This window comes from Elephas maximus, chromosome 19 (assembly GCF_024166365.1).
Source record: "Elephas maximus indicus isolate mEleMax1 chromosome 19, mEleMax1 primary haplotype, whole genome shotgun sequence".
Lineage (NCBI taxonomy): Eukaryota > Metazoa > Chordata > Mammalia > Proboscidea > Elephantidae > Elephas > Elephas maximus.
The window spans coordinates 11,138,373-11,155,710 of record NC_064837.1 but is presented as its reverse complement, the minus strand read 5'-3'; the positions used below and the strand labels follow the sequence as shown (position 1 = coordinate 11,155,710).

At 40.6% G+C, this 17,338-nt stretch overlaps 1 protein-coding gene across 2 annotated transcripts in view; it reads right to left on the bottom strand.

Moving 5' to 3' along the window:
• The window catches only part of STX8 (syntaxin 8), a 344,032-nt gene that overhangs the window by 272,038 nt on the left and 54,656 nt on the right, over positions 1–17,338 (bottom strand). For both annotated transcript variants that reach the window (XM_049861531.1, XM_049861530.1), the window contains exon 5: positions 7,064–7,188. In XM_049861531.1, the coding sequence (XP_049717488.1) occupies positions 7,064–7,188 (125 nt within the window). The remainder of the gene's footprint in view (positions 1–7,063; positions 7,189–17,338) is intronic.

The window sequence follows — 17,338 nt, the reverse complement described above, 5'->3', positions numbered from 1 at the left end:
ATGCATATTAAAAACAACGATGAATTTCAACATACCCTAATATATAAAAAATTAACTCTAAGTGGGTCAAAGACCTAATGTAAAACCTTAAACTATGCTGGCGAGGTTGTAGGGAGGCTGGAACCCTTATCTACTGCTGGTGGGATTGTAAAATGGTGCAATCACTATGGAAAACAGTATGGTGGCTTCCTCAAAAAGCTAGAAATAGAAATACCTTATGATCTAGCAATCCCACTCCTAGGTATACACCCAAGAGATATAAGATCAGTGACACGAACAGTCATACGCACACCTATGTTCGTTGCAGCTTAATTCACAATAGCAAAAAGATGGACACAATCTAAGTGCCCATCAACAGGTGAATGGATAAACAAATTGTAGTACACGCATACAATGGAATACTACACAGCTATAAAGAATAATGATGAGTTCTCAAAACATCTTACAACACGGATGAATCGGTATACTGAGTGAAATAAGTCAATCACAAAAGGACTAATATTGTATGATTTCACTGTCATAAAAAGACAAGAATAGGTGTACATACGGTAAGCAATGTTTTTTGGTGGCTACCAGGGGCGGGAGAGGGATGGAGGTGGAATCACTTTCTAAATAGCAGATATTTGTCATTTTTGGTGATGGGAAAGGCAATACCCAACATGGGTTAAATATGCACATACAAGAATAAGGGATAAATTCTACATGACATACACAATTTTGCAATAACAGCAAAAAAAAAAAAAAAAAAAAAGACTCAGAATGACCCTATGGGACAATGTAGAACTACTCCATAGGGTTTCCAAAGAGCAACTGGTGAATTTGAACTGCTGACCTTTTCATTAGCAGCCATAGCTCTTAAGCACTGTGCCACCAGGGCTCCGAAGCAATAACAACCGAAAGATTTACGTGTGGTTACTCAGGTAGATACGTATGCATGTATGTGTACAGGAAGGCACATGTGAGTATCCACATGTGCAGGTACAGGTGTATTTGCAGGCACATGCATATACATGTTTGTGTGTGCTGCATATATATTCATATATATAATAAAGCCCGTAGGGGGCACAGTTACGGATACTTCCTAGACATAACCTCACGGGACTGGTTTACGGGATTTGAAGGCCTAGGACCATAGTCCTGTGAGACAACTTGGTCAACTGGCATAACATAGTTTATAAAGTTTATGTTCTACATCCTAGTTTGGTGAGTAGCACCTGGAGTCAAAAGCTTGTAAGCAGCCATCTAAGATACAACTATAGGTCTCTACTTATCTGGAGCAAAAGAGAAAAAATGAAACGAAAGACTCAAAAAAGAAACTACAGGACTAAGAGTCCATCCGAATCACAGCCTCATCTATCCTGAGACCAGAAGAACTAGATGGTACCCAGCTACCACTACCAACTGAACAGGGACACAATAGATAGTCCCTGATAGAACGGGAGAAAAATGTAGAACAAAACTCACATTCTTATAGAAGATCAGACTTACTGAACCAGTAGTGACTAGAGGAACCCACAAGACTGTCACTCTGAGATATCCTTTAAATTTGGAACAGAAACTACTCCCAGAGGGCACCTTTCGGCTAAATCACAGATTGGCTCATAAGACAAACAATATCACCAGTGAGTTACTGAGCTTTCAAAAAAAATCATCTATATGAGACCAAGAGTCAACATTTAGCCTAAAACAAAGATGAGATGATAAAGGGGGCAGGAAAGCTAGATTAATGAGAACATAACAACCAGAAGGGAAATAATGAGAATATTTATGCATTGTGAAAAATGTAACCAATGTCACTGAGCAATATGTGTATAGAACTTTTTAAATGGGAATCTAATTTGTGCAAACTTACACCAAAAATACAATAAAATACTGTAAAACTTAAAAAAAAAATTTTTTTAACCTTAAACTATAAAATTTCTAGGATAAAACCTCTGTGGCCTTAGGTTAGTCAAAGATTTCTTATATATATCCAAAATCACAATCTATAAAAGAAAAAATCAGTTAATTGGACTTGACCAAAATTAGGAACTTCTGCTCTTTCAAAGACACTGTTAAGAGACTGAAAAAAGTAAGACACAGACTAGGAGACAATATTTCTAAAACACATCTGACAAAGGACTTGGATCTAGGATATATAAGAAATTGTTATAACTCAATAAAAAAAAAACAAATAATCCAGTTGAAAATGGATAAACCATCTGAACAAACCCTTAACCAAAGGAGACACACAGACAATAAAAAAGCACATGCAAAGGAGATTCACTGGGCTTTAAACCAAACGCCAAACCCACTGCCGTAGAGTCGATTCTGACTCATAGCAACCCCACAGGTCAGAGCAGAACGAGGCCCTCCTAGGCTTCCAAAGAGCAGCTGGTGGATTCAAACTGTGAGCTCTTAACCACTGCACCGGCAGGGCTTCCATGAGTCATTAGGGAAATGTATATTAAAACCACAATGAAATATCGCTACACACCTATTAGAATGGCAAAAATTAAAAAGACTGATGATACCAAGTCTTGGTGAGCGTCTGGAACAAATGGAACATTTATATGATTCTGGCGGGCATGTAAAATGGTACAGACACTTTCAAAATTAGTTTGGCAGTTTTTCTTAAAAGTTATACATAAACCTACTACATGACTGAGTCATTCCACTCCTAGGTACTTACCTAAGACACATGAAATCTTATGTACATACAAGGACTTGAACATGAACGCTCATAACAGTTTTATTTGTAATAGCCAAAAACTACAAACAATCCAAACGTCCATCAACGTGTGAATGGATACATTGATTGTGGTAAATCTGTACAATGGAATACTACCCAGCGACAAAAGACAATGACCTACTGACACACACAACATGGACGAATCTCAAAACAGTACGTGCTCAGTAAAAGAAGCCAGGCTGTATGACTCTACCTACATAAAACTATACAAAATATTAACTAATTTAGAGTAACAGAAGTAGATCAAAAATTGCCTGGGACACGTGATATTGGTTACTACCCCTACAATGTGTCAGCACTCTCACCATTTCCACCCCGCCTGCCCTGTTTCCATCCAACTGGTTTCCCTGCCGCCCCTTGCTTTCTCATCTTTGCTTTTGGGTAAATGTTTACCCTTTGGTCTTGTATAGTTCATTGTTTAAAGGAACACATTCCTCACAAGTGTTATTGTTTATTTTTTGGGCCAGTATATTATATATATATGTATTATCATTATATATCATATATATTATATATGCTGTGTACACTTTCACCTAAAACACAATAAAATATACATATTTTTAATTACGCTGAGGGGTGTGCAGACCATGGTCTCGGAGAACATCTAGCTTAACTGGCATAACATAGTTTATAAAGAAAATGTTCTACATTCTACTTTGGTGAGTAGCGTCTGGGGTCTTAAAGCCGGTGAGTGGCCATCTAGGATACTCCACTGGCCTCACCTCATCGGGAGCAAGGGAGAATGAAGAAAACTAACGAAACAAGGGAAAGATTAGTCCAAAGCACTAATGGGCCACCACTACCACAGCCTCCACCAGACTGAGTCCAGTACAACTAGATGGTGCCCAGCTACCGCCATCGATGCTCTGATAGGGATCACAACAGAGGGTCTGGGATAGAGCTGGAGGAAAACATAGAATAAAATTCAAACTCACAAAAAAAGACCAGACTTAGTGGCCTGACAAGACTGGAGAAACCCTGAGAGTATAGCCCCTAGATGCCCTTTTAGCTCAGTAATGAAATCACTCCTGAGGTTCACCCTTCAGCCAAAGATTAGACAGGCCCATAAAACAAAACAAGACTAAATGGGTACAGCAGCCCTGGGGCAAGGGCTAGAAGGCAGGAGAGGACAGGAAAGCTAGTAATAGGGAACCCAGGGTCGAGAAGGGAGGGCGTTGACATGCCGTGGGGTTGGTAACCAATGTCACAAAACAATACATGTACTGATTGTTTAAGAAGAAGCTAGTTTATTCTGTAAACCTTTATCTGAAGTACAAAAAAAAAAAATTATGCCAAGTGAAAGAAGCCAGACACAAGAGGACAAATACTATATGATCCCACTTATATGAAATATCCAGAAGCAGCAAATCCAGAGAAACACAAAGTAGATTAGTTGCCAGGGAGTCAGGGGAGGAAGGAACGGGAAGTGACTGCTAATGGGTACATGGTTTCTTAAAAACAAAAAAACAAATACAAACTTATCAGAATCATACACTTTAAATATGTGTAATTTGTACTGTATCAACTATACCTCATTTAAACTGTTTAAGAAAGGGAGAGTTAGAAAGAATAACGTATCTGTACATACTGACATGAAAAAATGTCCGTGACACATATTAAGTAAAAAAAAAGTATATCATGACCCCATTTATATAAAATGTGTGTGTTTGTACTGTATATACGCATGTACATGAATAGAAAAAACATCCAGGGAAATACATATTAACCCATTTACAGTTTGGGCTTGGAGAAACAATAAGAAGGGTTTTTCTTTTTATATAGCCTTGTATTGCTTTACCTTTAAATAACAATCATGCACTGTTCTGAAATTTAAAAAGGAGAAAATTTAAAAAATAATTAGCAGGTTTAGCAAAAATATACAATTGACCAACAAGTACATGAAAAGATGCTCAACGTCACTATTCATTACCAAAGGGGAAAAAAAAATCCACTGCCATTGAGCTGACTTCAACTCATTGCCACCCAGTAGGACAGAGTAGAACTGCCCCGTAAGGTGCCACATCTGTCTCCTGAGGAATGGTTGGTGGGTTCAAACTGCCAACCTTTGGTTAGCAGCTGACTGCTTTAAGCACTGCACCGCCAGGGCTCATTAGGGGAAAGTAAATCAAAACCACAGTGAGATACTACTTCACCCCCACTAGGATGGCTATTTTTAGGAAAACGGAAAACATCAAGTGTTGGCAAGGATGTGGAGAATCTCAGGCCCTCATCTACTGTTAGTAGGATTGTAAAATGGTGCAGCTGCTGTGGAAAACAGTTTGGCAGTTCCTCAAAAAGTTAAACACTGAACTACCATTAAAAAAAAAAAAGTTTTTTTCAGTCCAGTCACTTCCGACTCATAGTGACCCTATAGGACAGAGCAGAACTGCCCCACAGCGTTTCTAAGGAGAAGCTGGTGTATTTGAACTGCTGACCTTTTGGTTACCAGGTGAGCTCTTAACCACTGCACCCAGCAATTCCACTCCTAGGTATACACCTAAAAGACTTGAACGCGAGGACACAAACACTTGTACGTCATTGTTCACTACAGCACTATTCACAATAGCCAAAACCACCCAAATGTCCATCAGTGGATGAATGGATAAGCAAAATGTGGTATATACATACAATGGAATATTACTCAACCATAAAGGGAAATGAAATTCTGATACATGCCACGACATGGATGAGCCTTGAAAACATGCTGAGTAAAATACCGTATTTTTACGCAAATGACACACACCTTCTATGTTTGCCAACCACGCTCCCCCAGCAAGGTATTTGCATAAGCACGCTATGGTAATTTTTTTTATAATTTTTATTGTGCTTTAAGTGAAAGTTTACAAATCAAGTCAGCCTCTCACACAAAAACCCATATACACCTTGCTATACACTCACAATTACTCTCCCCCGAATGAGACAGCCCGCTCTCTCCCTCCGCTCTCTCTTTTCGTGTCCATTTCGCCAGCTTCTAACCCCCTCCACCCTCTCATCTCCCCTCCAGGCAGGAGATGCCAACATAGTCTCAAGTGTCCACCTGATCCAAGAAGCTCAGTCCTCACCAGCATCCCTCTCCAACCCATTGTCCAGTCCAATCCATGTCTGAAGAGTTGGCTTCGGGAATGGTTCCTGTCCTGGGCCAACAGAAGGTCTGAGGGCCACGACCACCGGGGTCCTTCTAGTCTCAGTCAGACCATTAAGTCTGGTCTTATGAGAATTATGCTAATTTTTTACAGCAACATGTGAAAAAAAAACTGGCATAGCGGCACTTAGGAAAATACCTCGCTGGGGGAAGTGTGGTTGGCAAACAACCGTATAAGGCTTGCCTTATTTGTGTAAAAATACAGTAAGTCAGATACAACAGAACAACTGCATGATCTCACTTATATGAAATATCTAGACGAGGCAGATGTATAGAAGCTAAAGTATACCAGGGGTGGGTGGGAGAAGGAAATGGGAAGTTACTGCTTAAGGGGCACTGAGCTTCTGTCAAGGCTGAGGAAAAATTTGGAAACAGATAGGGTTGATGGTTGTACAACATGGTGACGTAACTGATGTCACTGAACAAAAAAAACGGTGAAAGGGCAAACATTTTGTTATATAGGCAGTCCTCGGGTTAGGAATCTCTGACATATAGACAGCTGGTACTTGCTCTTTAATGTTATGTAAATTCGCCCTCACTCTGAAATGACTGAACCAACCCCTGCTCACAACAAATTCTTTATCACAATCACCTCCGCTCACTGCACATCCAGCTTTTACATCATTTAAAAGGCTTCGAGCCTTTTCTTGCCCTAAACTAAGGCTAACTAACAACTGGATGCGCCCATTCTGACTTACCTACAAATTCGACTTAAAGATTTAAAGACACACTTAGGATGGATCTCATTTGTTACCTGGGGACTGCCTATATATATTTTTACCACAATAAATAATAATAATTAGCAGGTTTAACAGCTGCTAGGCAAGATGAACTTAAAGGTAAAAGCCAAATTGACTTATTTTTATACAAAAGAAAGATGGAGTCTTGTGTTCAGGGAATAACTCCTGATGGCAAAGAAAAGGGAGGGCACAAACAGCTGATTCCCCTGGGCATAGTACACTCCCCACCGCTCTCCCTGCTCTCGGCCACTTAGAATCACTGCCTCAGTGAGCTCTCCCAACAGATGACAGCAGCTATCTCTCCCCCAGGCATGCCTAAGCCACAAAAACATCAAGAGCTGTGAAAGACCAACAGTTTTCACTCTGATTTTCAATGGGGATAAGGAACATTTGTGGCTGGAGTCCAAATCTGGCCAGGCTTCTGAGCCCACACTCCGGGGGTGTCAGTACCTTGGATAATTCTCTGCTGTTGTTGCCGGATTTCGTCAAAGCCCAAGCCTCTGGTCTCCTCCGGCTCCTCAAGGAGCCACGGGTTGGAAGCTCCTCGCTTAGCCCCTCCAGTCATCAGGCTGGACCTAAAACAACATTAAAGGGGTTACAGATCCCAAAAATATAGCTCAGGTGCAAATCAGTCCCACAAATGCAAAAGTGGCCAGCCTCACGGGCTTCAAAAATTCAATTCAACTACAGTTTACTGCATTCTTACTGTATGCCAGGAACAGTGTCAATGCTGGAAGAAAGACAAGGATGGACAAGGCACAAGCCTGGTCTCCTAGACAGTTCTAGCCTGTTAAGGAGTCTACGGCCGCATCTATAAACGCTTACAAATCCTTACAGATACATTTGAGTCAATCACTGTGGAAGACGTTGGTAAATTAGGTTCTTAACTTTCAAAAACTTCCATTCAAGGCCAAATGGAAGTGACCTTTTTATTAGGACAAAGTTTGTCTCACAGGCCACGTGACACCAAAGGCAGCAATATTATTTATCAAGCAGATACAATATTGTGACTACAGATTCTAGCATAAGAAAGGACCATATAATTTTGTTTTGCTTTAAAGGATATTTGGTTGCTCACAGGGTTTCAAATCCAATTTTACGAATACAGTGTAGCATTCATAACAAAATAAACAATTCCCAATTGTCAATCTTAATCTTTACTCTCCCTAGTAACCCACATACCCCATCGGGGCCAGACATACTGGTCTCCTTACTGTCCGAGGAAGAGGGAACAGAGACGTTTGCATCAGTCCAAGTTTATAGGAACCTTCTCATCAACGGCATCTCCTCTCCTGACCCTGCCTGCCCACTTTCTGTCCCAGCTGCAAGGATCCTCTTGTTCACTAAACCAGCTCTGACCACTTCAACCCAGACATGGACACTTTACATACTTTAGACAGCCCACAGGATTCATAAAAATAACAATGATGATAACGATGCCGATACAAGGGTAGTGACAGTAATAGTCAACACATAAAGCATTTATTGTGTACAGAACCAGCTCTAGGTGATTTACATGTACTTACCCGTATCTCAGGGAAACCCTGGTGGCTAAGAGCTGCGGCTGCTAACCAAAAGGTCTGCAGTTCAAATCCACCAGGTGCTCCTTGGAAACCCTATGGAGCAGTTCTACTCTGTCCTATATGCTTGCCATGAGTCGGAATTGACTCGACGACAGTGGGTTGGGTTTGGTTTTGGTTACTCATATCTCAGTTGCTTTTAATTCTTCCAGCCCTTTTGACATCTCTTGTATAGAAATAACTGCTGCCTTAGTGTTCAACCTTTTATATTGATGTGCTTCATGTCTACTATGTAGAAGCAGGAACTGAAAATTACCTTTCACACAACATGGAGTGAATGGCTAAGAGCATAACCTTGAATCCTGGCTCTGCTACCAATGGCAATATATGAAGAGTAACATCTACCTGATAGGGTGGTCCTGAGAATTAAACAAAAAATAATTCATTTGTTAGAAAAACATTTGCTGAGTACCTACTATGTGGCAGGCATTGTTCTCATCAACACAAATAAAGGAGAAACAGAACACAGACAGAGAAGAGCCCCTGCCCTTAACAAAGCATATATTCTTACTACCAAACCTGAACCAAACCCATTGCTGTCAAGTCAATTCCAACTCATAGTGATCCTATAGGGCAGAGTAGAACTGCCCACAGGGTTTCCAAGGAGCAACTGGTGGATTCAAACTGCTGACCTTTTGGTTCGCAGTTGAGCTCTTAACCACTGTGCCACCAGAGCTCCACATTCCTGTTAGGACTACTGCTTTCATACTGTTGGGGGAATAATGTGTGAAATGTATGCAAACGCCTAACGCAGTCAGTGCTTGGAAGATAATAATCTTAGAAGATAATAATAAATATCAACAATTTATCATTGTACCAACTGTTGCATTCTATACACAGAAAAAAAAAAAAGAAAATACACAGAAGACACTGAAAAATTATTTTCTGAATGAAGGAATATGTCCTAAAAGGACATATCAATTTCATTTTTAGTTTAGAACCATAAAACCCATAGAAAAATATCATATATATTAAGAAACAAACTCAAGTAAAGCAGAAAGAAAATTTTTGATTCCTTAGACTAAAATTTTAAACACAGAGCTGGTCTCTCTACTCAAAAGTACTAACATGTCAAACACAAGTATAGCTTTTTTTCTACTTTATTGAAAATACAGATGTGTTTCTATAAGCCTTGCTGTACTTGGTTGACCCCAAGTATCCAAAATGTCAAGGTTTCAGGTTTATTCCCTCTAACGATCACTCAGTTTTATCTAGCTTTGAAGCCAGGGACAGAAGGCAATGGGAAAAGAAAGGAAGGAAGGAAGTTTACAATCAAAGTGTATCCCTAATTCTTAAGCCAGCCTATGAGAGCCAGCTTTAGATCAAAAAAACCATCCGGGAGTGGCCATCTAAGATACATCTAATGGCTGGAGCAAAGGAGAATAAAGAAAACCAAAAAAACAAGGGAAAGATTAGTCTAAAGTACTAATGGACCACAACTGCCACAACTTCTGCCAGACTGATCCCAGAACAACTAGATGATGCCCGGCTCCCACCACCGACTGCTCTGACAGGGATCACAATAGAGGGTCCTGGACAGAGCAGTAGAAATATGTAGAACAAAATTCAGATTCACACACAAAAAAAAAAAGACCAGGCTTACTGGTTTGACAGAGACTGGAGATACCCCAAGAGTATGACCCCCGGACAGCCTTTTAATTCAGTACTGAAGTCACTCCCAAGGTTCATCCTTCAACCAAAGATTAGACAGGGCTATAGGCAAACAATAACACACATGAGGAATGCGCTTTATAGTTCAGTCACGTATACGAGACTAAATGGATACACCATCCGAGAAGGCAGGGAAGGACTGGAAAACTAGACAAATGGAACAGGGAAACTGGGGTGGAGAAGGGGAGAGTGTTGACGTATCACGGGGTTGACAACCAATGTCACAAAACAATTTGTGTATTAATTGTTTGATGAGAAACTAATTTGTTCCGTAAACTTTCACCTAAAGCACAATTAAAATAAATAAATTGTATGCCTGTACAAAAAAAAAAAAAAAGGCATCCGGGGTTGTATGCACCGTTCATTGCAAAAGCAAGGGCTGAAAACCAGTACCATGGGTCAGAGGTATATAAAGTTGCCTCTAAAGTACATCAGTGATCAGCTGTGAGCATCCATTCAAGTTAGTCTATTGTATTCAAACCCACCCACCAGTATCACCGAAGGAAGGCCTGGTGACCTGCTTCCATTAAGGTTACAGTGAAGAAAACCCTATGAAGCAGTTGTACTCGGTAACACATGGGGTCACCGTAAGTCAGAATCGACTCGACAGCAACAGGTTTGGTTTTTGATTTTTATCCCAGGTGACATTTCTCATTTAATGTTAATGCTGGAATGTCCCACTGGTAGCTCTTGTCACACAAAAAGTATTACTTTTTAAAATTAGCATGAAAGGGGAAAAAACATAAGAATTTTTCAGCCATCTCAAAACACAGCAAATTAGAGCTACAGCCTTTAATTGCATGCTTTTAAACAACCACCAATTAGAGAATAACAGCGACAATGGGCACAACTTAATACTGATGTCAAACACACATATGAGAAAGCACCAGACATACATGAAAGAGTCCCCAGGGCTGAGTAACACCTCTAAAATCTTAACCACTGGGAAAATTATTTTGGCCCCACCCCCATGTAATTCAATATCAAAGCAATACTGAACTGTCGTGCACAGAAGTTACATGCTCTAAGGAAATAAAAATCATTTCTTAGTGCCTTCTCTCTGGGTTATCCAATTCCAAATGTTTGGTTAGTTCTTCAAAACCGGATCAATCAATCTCTAGCACTCTCTCTTTTTTGTTTGCTTTGGTGTTTCTTTTTTGCTGGTGCCCCAAACCTACTGGGAAATCCAGCCTTGAATAAGCCTTTACTAAGAAGAGTGGGTAAGACCACAGTTCTTATTTTACGGACTTCTTTTCTTCATTAGGTTTTATGCTCAATCTGGGGTGATGCCTATTATTATTTGGCACTGTTCTAGGTACAAAGAAAAGTGGAAAGAATTTAAGACGTAATTTTTGCTATCAAGGAGTTTATGATCAAATTAAAAGGAAAGACTAACGCACATGAAGCAATTACTAAGAGAACAGCTCACTTTGAATCCTTGGGCTCTTCAGCCCTGGTTTTCTCATGCATAAAATAAGGGATCTAAGTAGGTTAGTGGTTTTCAACCCTCTTTCTGGCCCAACACTTGAGGAATATGACACACTTGTTAACAGCAGTTAGTCAACAAACACTGAAGGGGCTGGGGGTGAGTGGGAAAGATTCACCATGTTGATAGGAGGTGGCGAGTATCCTTTTTTTTCCTTCTAAATTTTATTTATTTTGTTGTTGTTGAGAATATACACAGGAAAAACACACATACCAATTCAACAGTTTCTACATCTGCAATTCAGTGACATTGATTACATTCTTTGAGTTGTACAGCCATTCTCTCCCTCCTTTTCTGAGTTGTTCCTCCCCCATTAACATAAACTCGCTGTCCCCTAAAGTTTCTATCTAATCTTTCCAGTTGCTGTTGTCAATTTGATCCCACATAGACAGTTCTTAAAATGCTCAAGGCAGGCCTTTTTTTTTTTTTTTCACTAGTTAAGCTAAACTATTATTTGGTTTTAAGAAGACTTCAGGGGATATTTTTTGGTGTAAGGTTTAAAGATTATCTCAGAGCAATAGTTTCAGGGGTTCACCCAGCCCCCGTGACTCCAGGAATTCTGGAGTCCATGCAAATTTGAAATTCTGTTCTGCATTTTCTCCCTTTTGATCAGGATTCTTCTATGGAATCTTTGATCAAAATGTGCAGCAATGGTAGCCAAGCACCATCCAGTTCTGGTCTCAGAGCACGAGTATCTTTTTTTAATCTTACATATTATTTTCCACCTTTAACTAGATGATCTCTAAGATCCTTACAGCTTTAATTAAAATTTTCTCATTAAGTTCTAAATTATATAAATGTTGTCATTGTTGTTAGGTGCCATCGACCCTATGTACAACAGAACGAAACACTGTCCGGTCCTGCCCCATGCCCACAATCGTTGTTATGCTTGAGCCCATTGTTGCAGCCACTGTGTCAATCAATCTCATTAAGGGTCTTCCTCTTTTCCGCTGACCCTGTACTCTGCCAAGCATGATGTCCTTCTCCAGGGACTGATCCCTCCTGACAACTTGTCCAAAGTACGTAAGACACAGTCTTGCCATCCTTGCTTCTAAGGAGCTTTCTGGTTGTACTTCTTCCAAGACAGACTTGTTTATTCCTTAGGCAGTCCATGGTATGTTCAATATTCTTCGCCAACACCACAATTCAAAGACATCAATTCTTCTGTCTTCCTTATTCATTGTCCAGCTTTTGCATGCATGTGATGCAACTGGAAATACCGTGGCTTGGGTCAGGCGCACCTCAGTCTTCAAGGTGACATCTTTGTATAAACAAGATCACCAAAAAAGGATCAATTTCCCCCCAAAACCCATTCCCTCTTCCCCGGTCTTCCCTATTCAGTAAAAGCCTACCACTGACTCACTGGCTCAGGCCAAAAACTGTGGAATCACTTTTACTCCCCTTTTTCTTTCACACTCCCCAACATCTAGTCCATTAGCAAATTCCATCAGCGATACCTTCAAACCATGTCTAGAATCTGACCCTCTCTCCTCTGGTCCTCTGCCACGATCCCAGAGCTCTGGCTCCTGCTTCTGCGCCTACCCTCTGCAGTCCATTCCCACACGGAGGCCAGAGTGGGCACTGTCCACGCAAGCCTGGTCAGACAGGCAAAGCCACAGAGACAGGGTGCGAGCACATCAGTGGCTGCCAGGAGGAGAGGGGCGAATGGGGAATAACTGTTTAATGGGCTTGAAGTTTCCTTCTGGGGTGATAAAAACATTCTGGAACTAGATAGTGGGGATGGTTGCACAATACTGTGAATGTACTAAATGCCACTGAACAACACACATTAAAAAAGAGTGACGTTTATGGTATGTGCATTTTACCACAATAAAAAGCAAAATATAAATGAATAAATATATAAATAAAGGCAAGTCCTTCCTCTGCTCAAAACCTTCCAGTTGCTTCCCATCACCCTTAGCATAAAATACAACATCCTCAGGGTAACCTGTAGGTCACACTGGCCTCCTTGCTGTTTCTGGAACGCACTGAGCATGTTCCCATCTCAGGGCCTTTGCATCTGCTGCCCTCCCCCCTGTGAAGGCACTCCTCCCCCAGATGGCCACTCGGCCTTGCTCCCTTACTTAATCTCTGCTCAAATGTCACCTCAGAGAGGTTTCCCTGCCTGCCGACAGTATCTAAAACAGCACTCTTCCCTGTTAACTCTTTAGTCCCCACCCCCTGATCTCACCTTATTTTTCTTTATAGCACTTAAGCTACCAAACATTATATACTTGTTTGTTTTCTCTCTCCAGCAATAGAACCGAAGCCCCACAGACAGGGACTTGTTCATCACTACACCCTCGGTATAATGAATGACTAAATTTATTCAGTAAAAACCGTAAGTAAATGAATGAAACCCATTTTTTAAAAAGTAGTCAGGAAATCGTAACATCACACACTGGTGCTGTGTTTTGAAATTTCAAAGACCTTTCACAAACATGATCTCACCTGAGTCTTAAACAAGCCTGAATGTAAGTCAGATCAGGCATTACTGACAAGAAAACCAAGGCAAAGAGGTATCAAGTGACTTTTTCAAGGTCATACACATTGTGGCAGAGCTAAGGGTTCAACTCACATCTTCTGACACTTAATCCAATGCACTTCCTTTTTACTACCAATTCAGGAAAGGTTCCATAAAGGTAAGGAGACTCACGACAGCCTTGAAGAACGGATACGGTTTAGAGATGTGACGGAACGATGGCAACACACTCTAAGAAAGGGTAAAAGCACGAAGGGTGTCTCCAGGGCAGAGAATGTGTGCCCACTTGTGCGTGGGATAAAAGCAAAGAGTGGGCCAGATTATGGGGGGCCGGGTGCAAACGGTTAAATGCTCAGCTACTAACCAAAAGGTTGAAGGTTTGAATCCACCCAGAGACATCTTAGAAGAAAGGCTTGGCCACCTAATTCCAAAAGATCACAGTCATTGAAAACCCCATGGACCAAACGGTTCTATTCTGACACTATGAGTCAGAACTGACTCAACGCAAATGGTCTTTCGTTTTGTTTGGATCTAGTAAAGGAATTAATACCAAGGCAGGAAGATTTAGCAAGCCTCTATAGGTTCTCCTAACCCTTTCATCCTCACACTCATCCAGAATCTTATCATTTTAGCATTCCATTAGTTCTTTCCCATCATATAAATTCTTAAGCAACTACTTTCTCTCCCATTCACAGCCAAATTTCCTTAAGAAATAAGTGGTCCAACGACGGATAAATGGATAAACGAAATGCAGTAGATGCCTATAACGAAATACTATGCAGCCATAAAGAATGATGACGAGCCCTCAAAACATAACGTGGATGAACCTGGAGGATGGTAATCACAAAATGACAAATATTATATAACCGCATTTTTATAAGAAAAGAAAAGACATATACACAGAGACCAACGCTCATAGGTGCTATCGAGGATGGAGGGGACAGGAGGAAGCACACTCAAGACAGCAGACACTTATTATTTTCGGTGATGGAAAAGGCAGCATCAAATGTGGGTGAAGTAAACACAGCTTGACCAAGGTAAATGATGTCACTAAGAACCGCACAAGAGAAAAGAACATTTTTGGTAAAGGACGTGACAAATATAATTTTGCAACACCACCAGCTACAACCAAAAAATATGTGTGTGGTTACACAAATATGTATATAGGCATATATGTGTATTGGTATGAATATGTGGGTACATACGTGTACACAGAAAGATGTGTCTGTAGGTATATGTACTTATAGATATCTGTGTGCATGCATGTATATTCATATATATGTATAATAAACCACATAGCGGACATAGTTACAGATAATCCTTAGACATAACCAAATACCTCGCGAGACTGGTTTTCTGGGTTTGAAGGCTTAGGACCATCGTCTCATGGGACAATTCAGTTAACTGGCGTAATACAGTTCATGAAGTCTGTGTTCTCCACAGTGGCATCATGGGGGGGAGCGGGGGGGCGTGTACAGGGGATATGGACTGTACTCGGTGGCACTGTCAGAGGGGATGACACCAAAATGACTGTGCATAAATTTGTTGTGCAGTGTTTCAGCAGAAATTTATTATTTTTTTATAAAAATATCCCTGTAGTTAGTTATTAGCAACAAAAACATTTTTTGTAAGCCCAGCTTACATGCATCAATATACCTACAAGGCTAAAACTCTAGGCTCATTTACTTTTGGAACCTCTGACATGCTCCAGCCACGTGGTCACTATCACCCAATTACAATGACGCTTCGAATCACGTGGTTCCATCTGCGCGCACTACAAGCATGCGCTGCTGTTTTCATTGTCGCTGGTGTATTTATAGGCGCCAATTTTGTCAAATTTTCTGGTGTTTTAGCTACATTATTGTGGTAACTAGTATTTGAAACTTGTATCAGTAACTTTTTAAAGAATGAAGTAGTAATTAAAGGAAAAGGAGAAAAATCAAAAAAGGCTTCTACTCAGTTACTGATAATGTTGTAATCCAATGTAGATTTTACAAAATAATTTTGTTAGTATTCATGTAATCTAAGAAATATTACATTTAAGCAATTTACAACTATATTTATCAAATATTATCCTATGATTAAAATTGATAATAAATATTACTAAGGATTCTGCATGGTCTGGTATGAGAGGAGGCCCATGGGAGGAGGTCCATGGCAGGGAAGGATGACACCATGAGTTACTGCACGGGGTGACACAAACCCTAGTGATACCACTGGTTCTACATCCCCACATGGTGAGTAGTGGCCGGGGTCTTAAACACTTTTGAGTGGCCATCTGAGATACAACTATTAGTCTCTACTCGTCCAGAGCAAAAGAGAAAGAAGGAAACCAAAGGCTCAGAGAAAAAACTTGTCCACAGAACAGAAGAACTAGATGGTGCCTGGCTACCACTACTGACCATTCTGATCAGGGCCATAATAGATGGATCCTGGTAAAATAGGAGAAAAAAGTAGAATAGACTCAAATTGTTAAAAAGTCCAGACTTACCAGACTGGTTGAGACCAGTGGACTCCCTGAGACTATCGCCCTGAGATACTCTTTAAACCTTAAACTAAAAATACTCTTTGAGATCACCTTTAAATAACAGATTGGCTCATAAAATAAAGAGTACCTCTTGTGACATTAAAAAATCATCTATAGGAGACTGAATGGTCCAAAATTAGCAAAGCCGAGAAGGTCAGGGGGCAGGAAAACTAGAGTACTGGAAATGGTACAACTAGAACAGAATAAATGAGAATGATGACACGTTGTGAAAAAGGTAACCAATACCACTGAATAATTTGTACAGAAATTGTTAAATGGAAACCTAATTTGCTGTGTAAACTTTTACCTTAAACACGATAAAATATCATTTACAAAAAAAGAACAATGCTCACCAGTTCCACTTCCCAACAGCATTCACTCTTCAACCCGCTGCATAACCCAGCTTCTGCTCCATCACTCCACTGAAACTGCTCGCACCCATGACCTCCTCACCCCAAAGCCTCCCAGTGCTCGCTCTGCCCCCTTCAAGGTCTCAACTGTCACAGCTGACCTCCTTCCCTTATCCATGAAACCTCTCCTCCCCACTTCCTCACTCTCTCCTATGACAGTTCCTCCTCTCTAATTTGCAGGTAACTCTTCTCCATCTGCCCCTTTAATGTTGGTGGTCCTCAGGGAGTCTATTTAGGTCTGTTCTCTGGTTTCAGTCTGTAAGAAAAGATGCTAACAGTGCTTAAACATTTTTATGCCCCAACACAAATGAAATAGGACATGTACCTATGAGTCATTATGGTGGTGGATTCTCAACTGGGGGTGAGTGGGGAACACTCTAGCAGGGCAATATCAGAACCTGGGGTGGGGAGGAAGAACAGCATATAAATAGTTAAAAAGAAATCCCACATATCAAAATTCAGGAGAACAATGTCCTCCCACCCTCCTCCTGACTGAAAATCACTTTGCTAAAGGATTATAAACTTATCTCTACCCAAGATACTTTCCTACAGGCTCTACGTTTGCATTT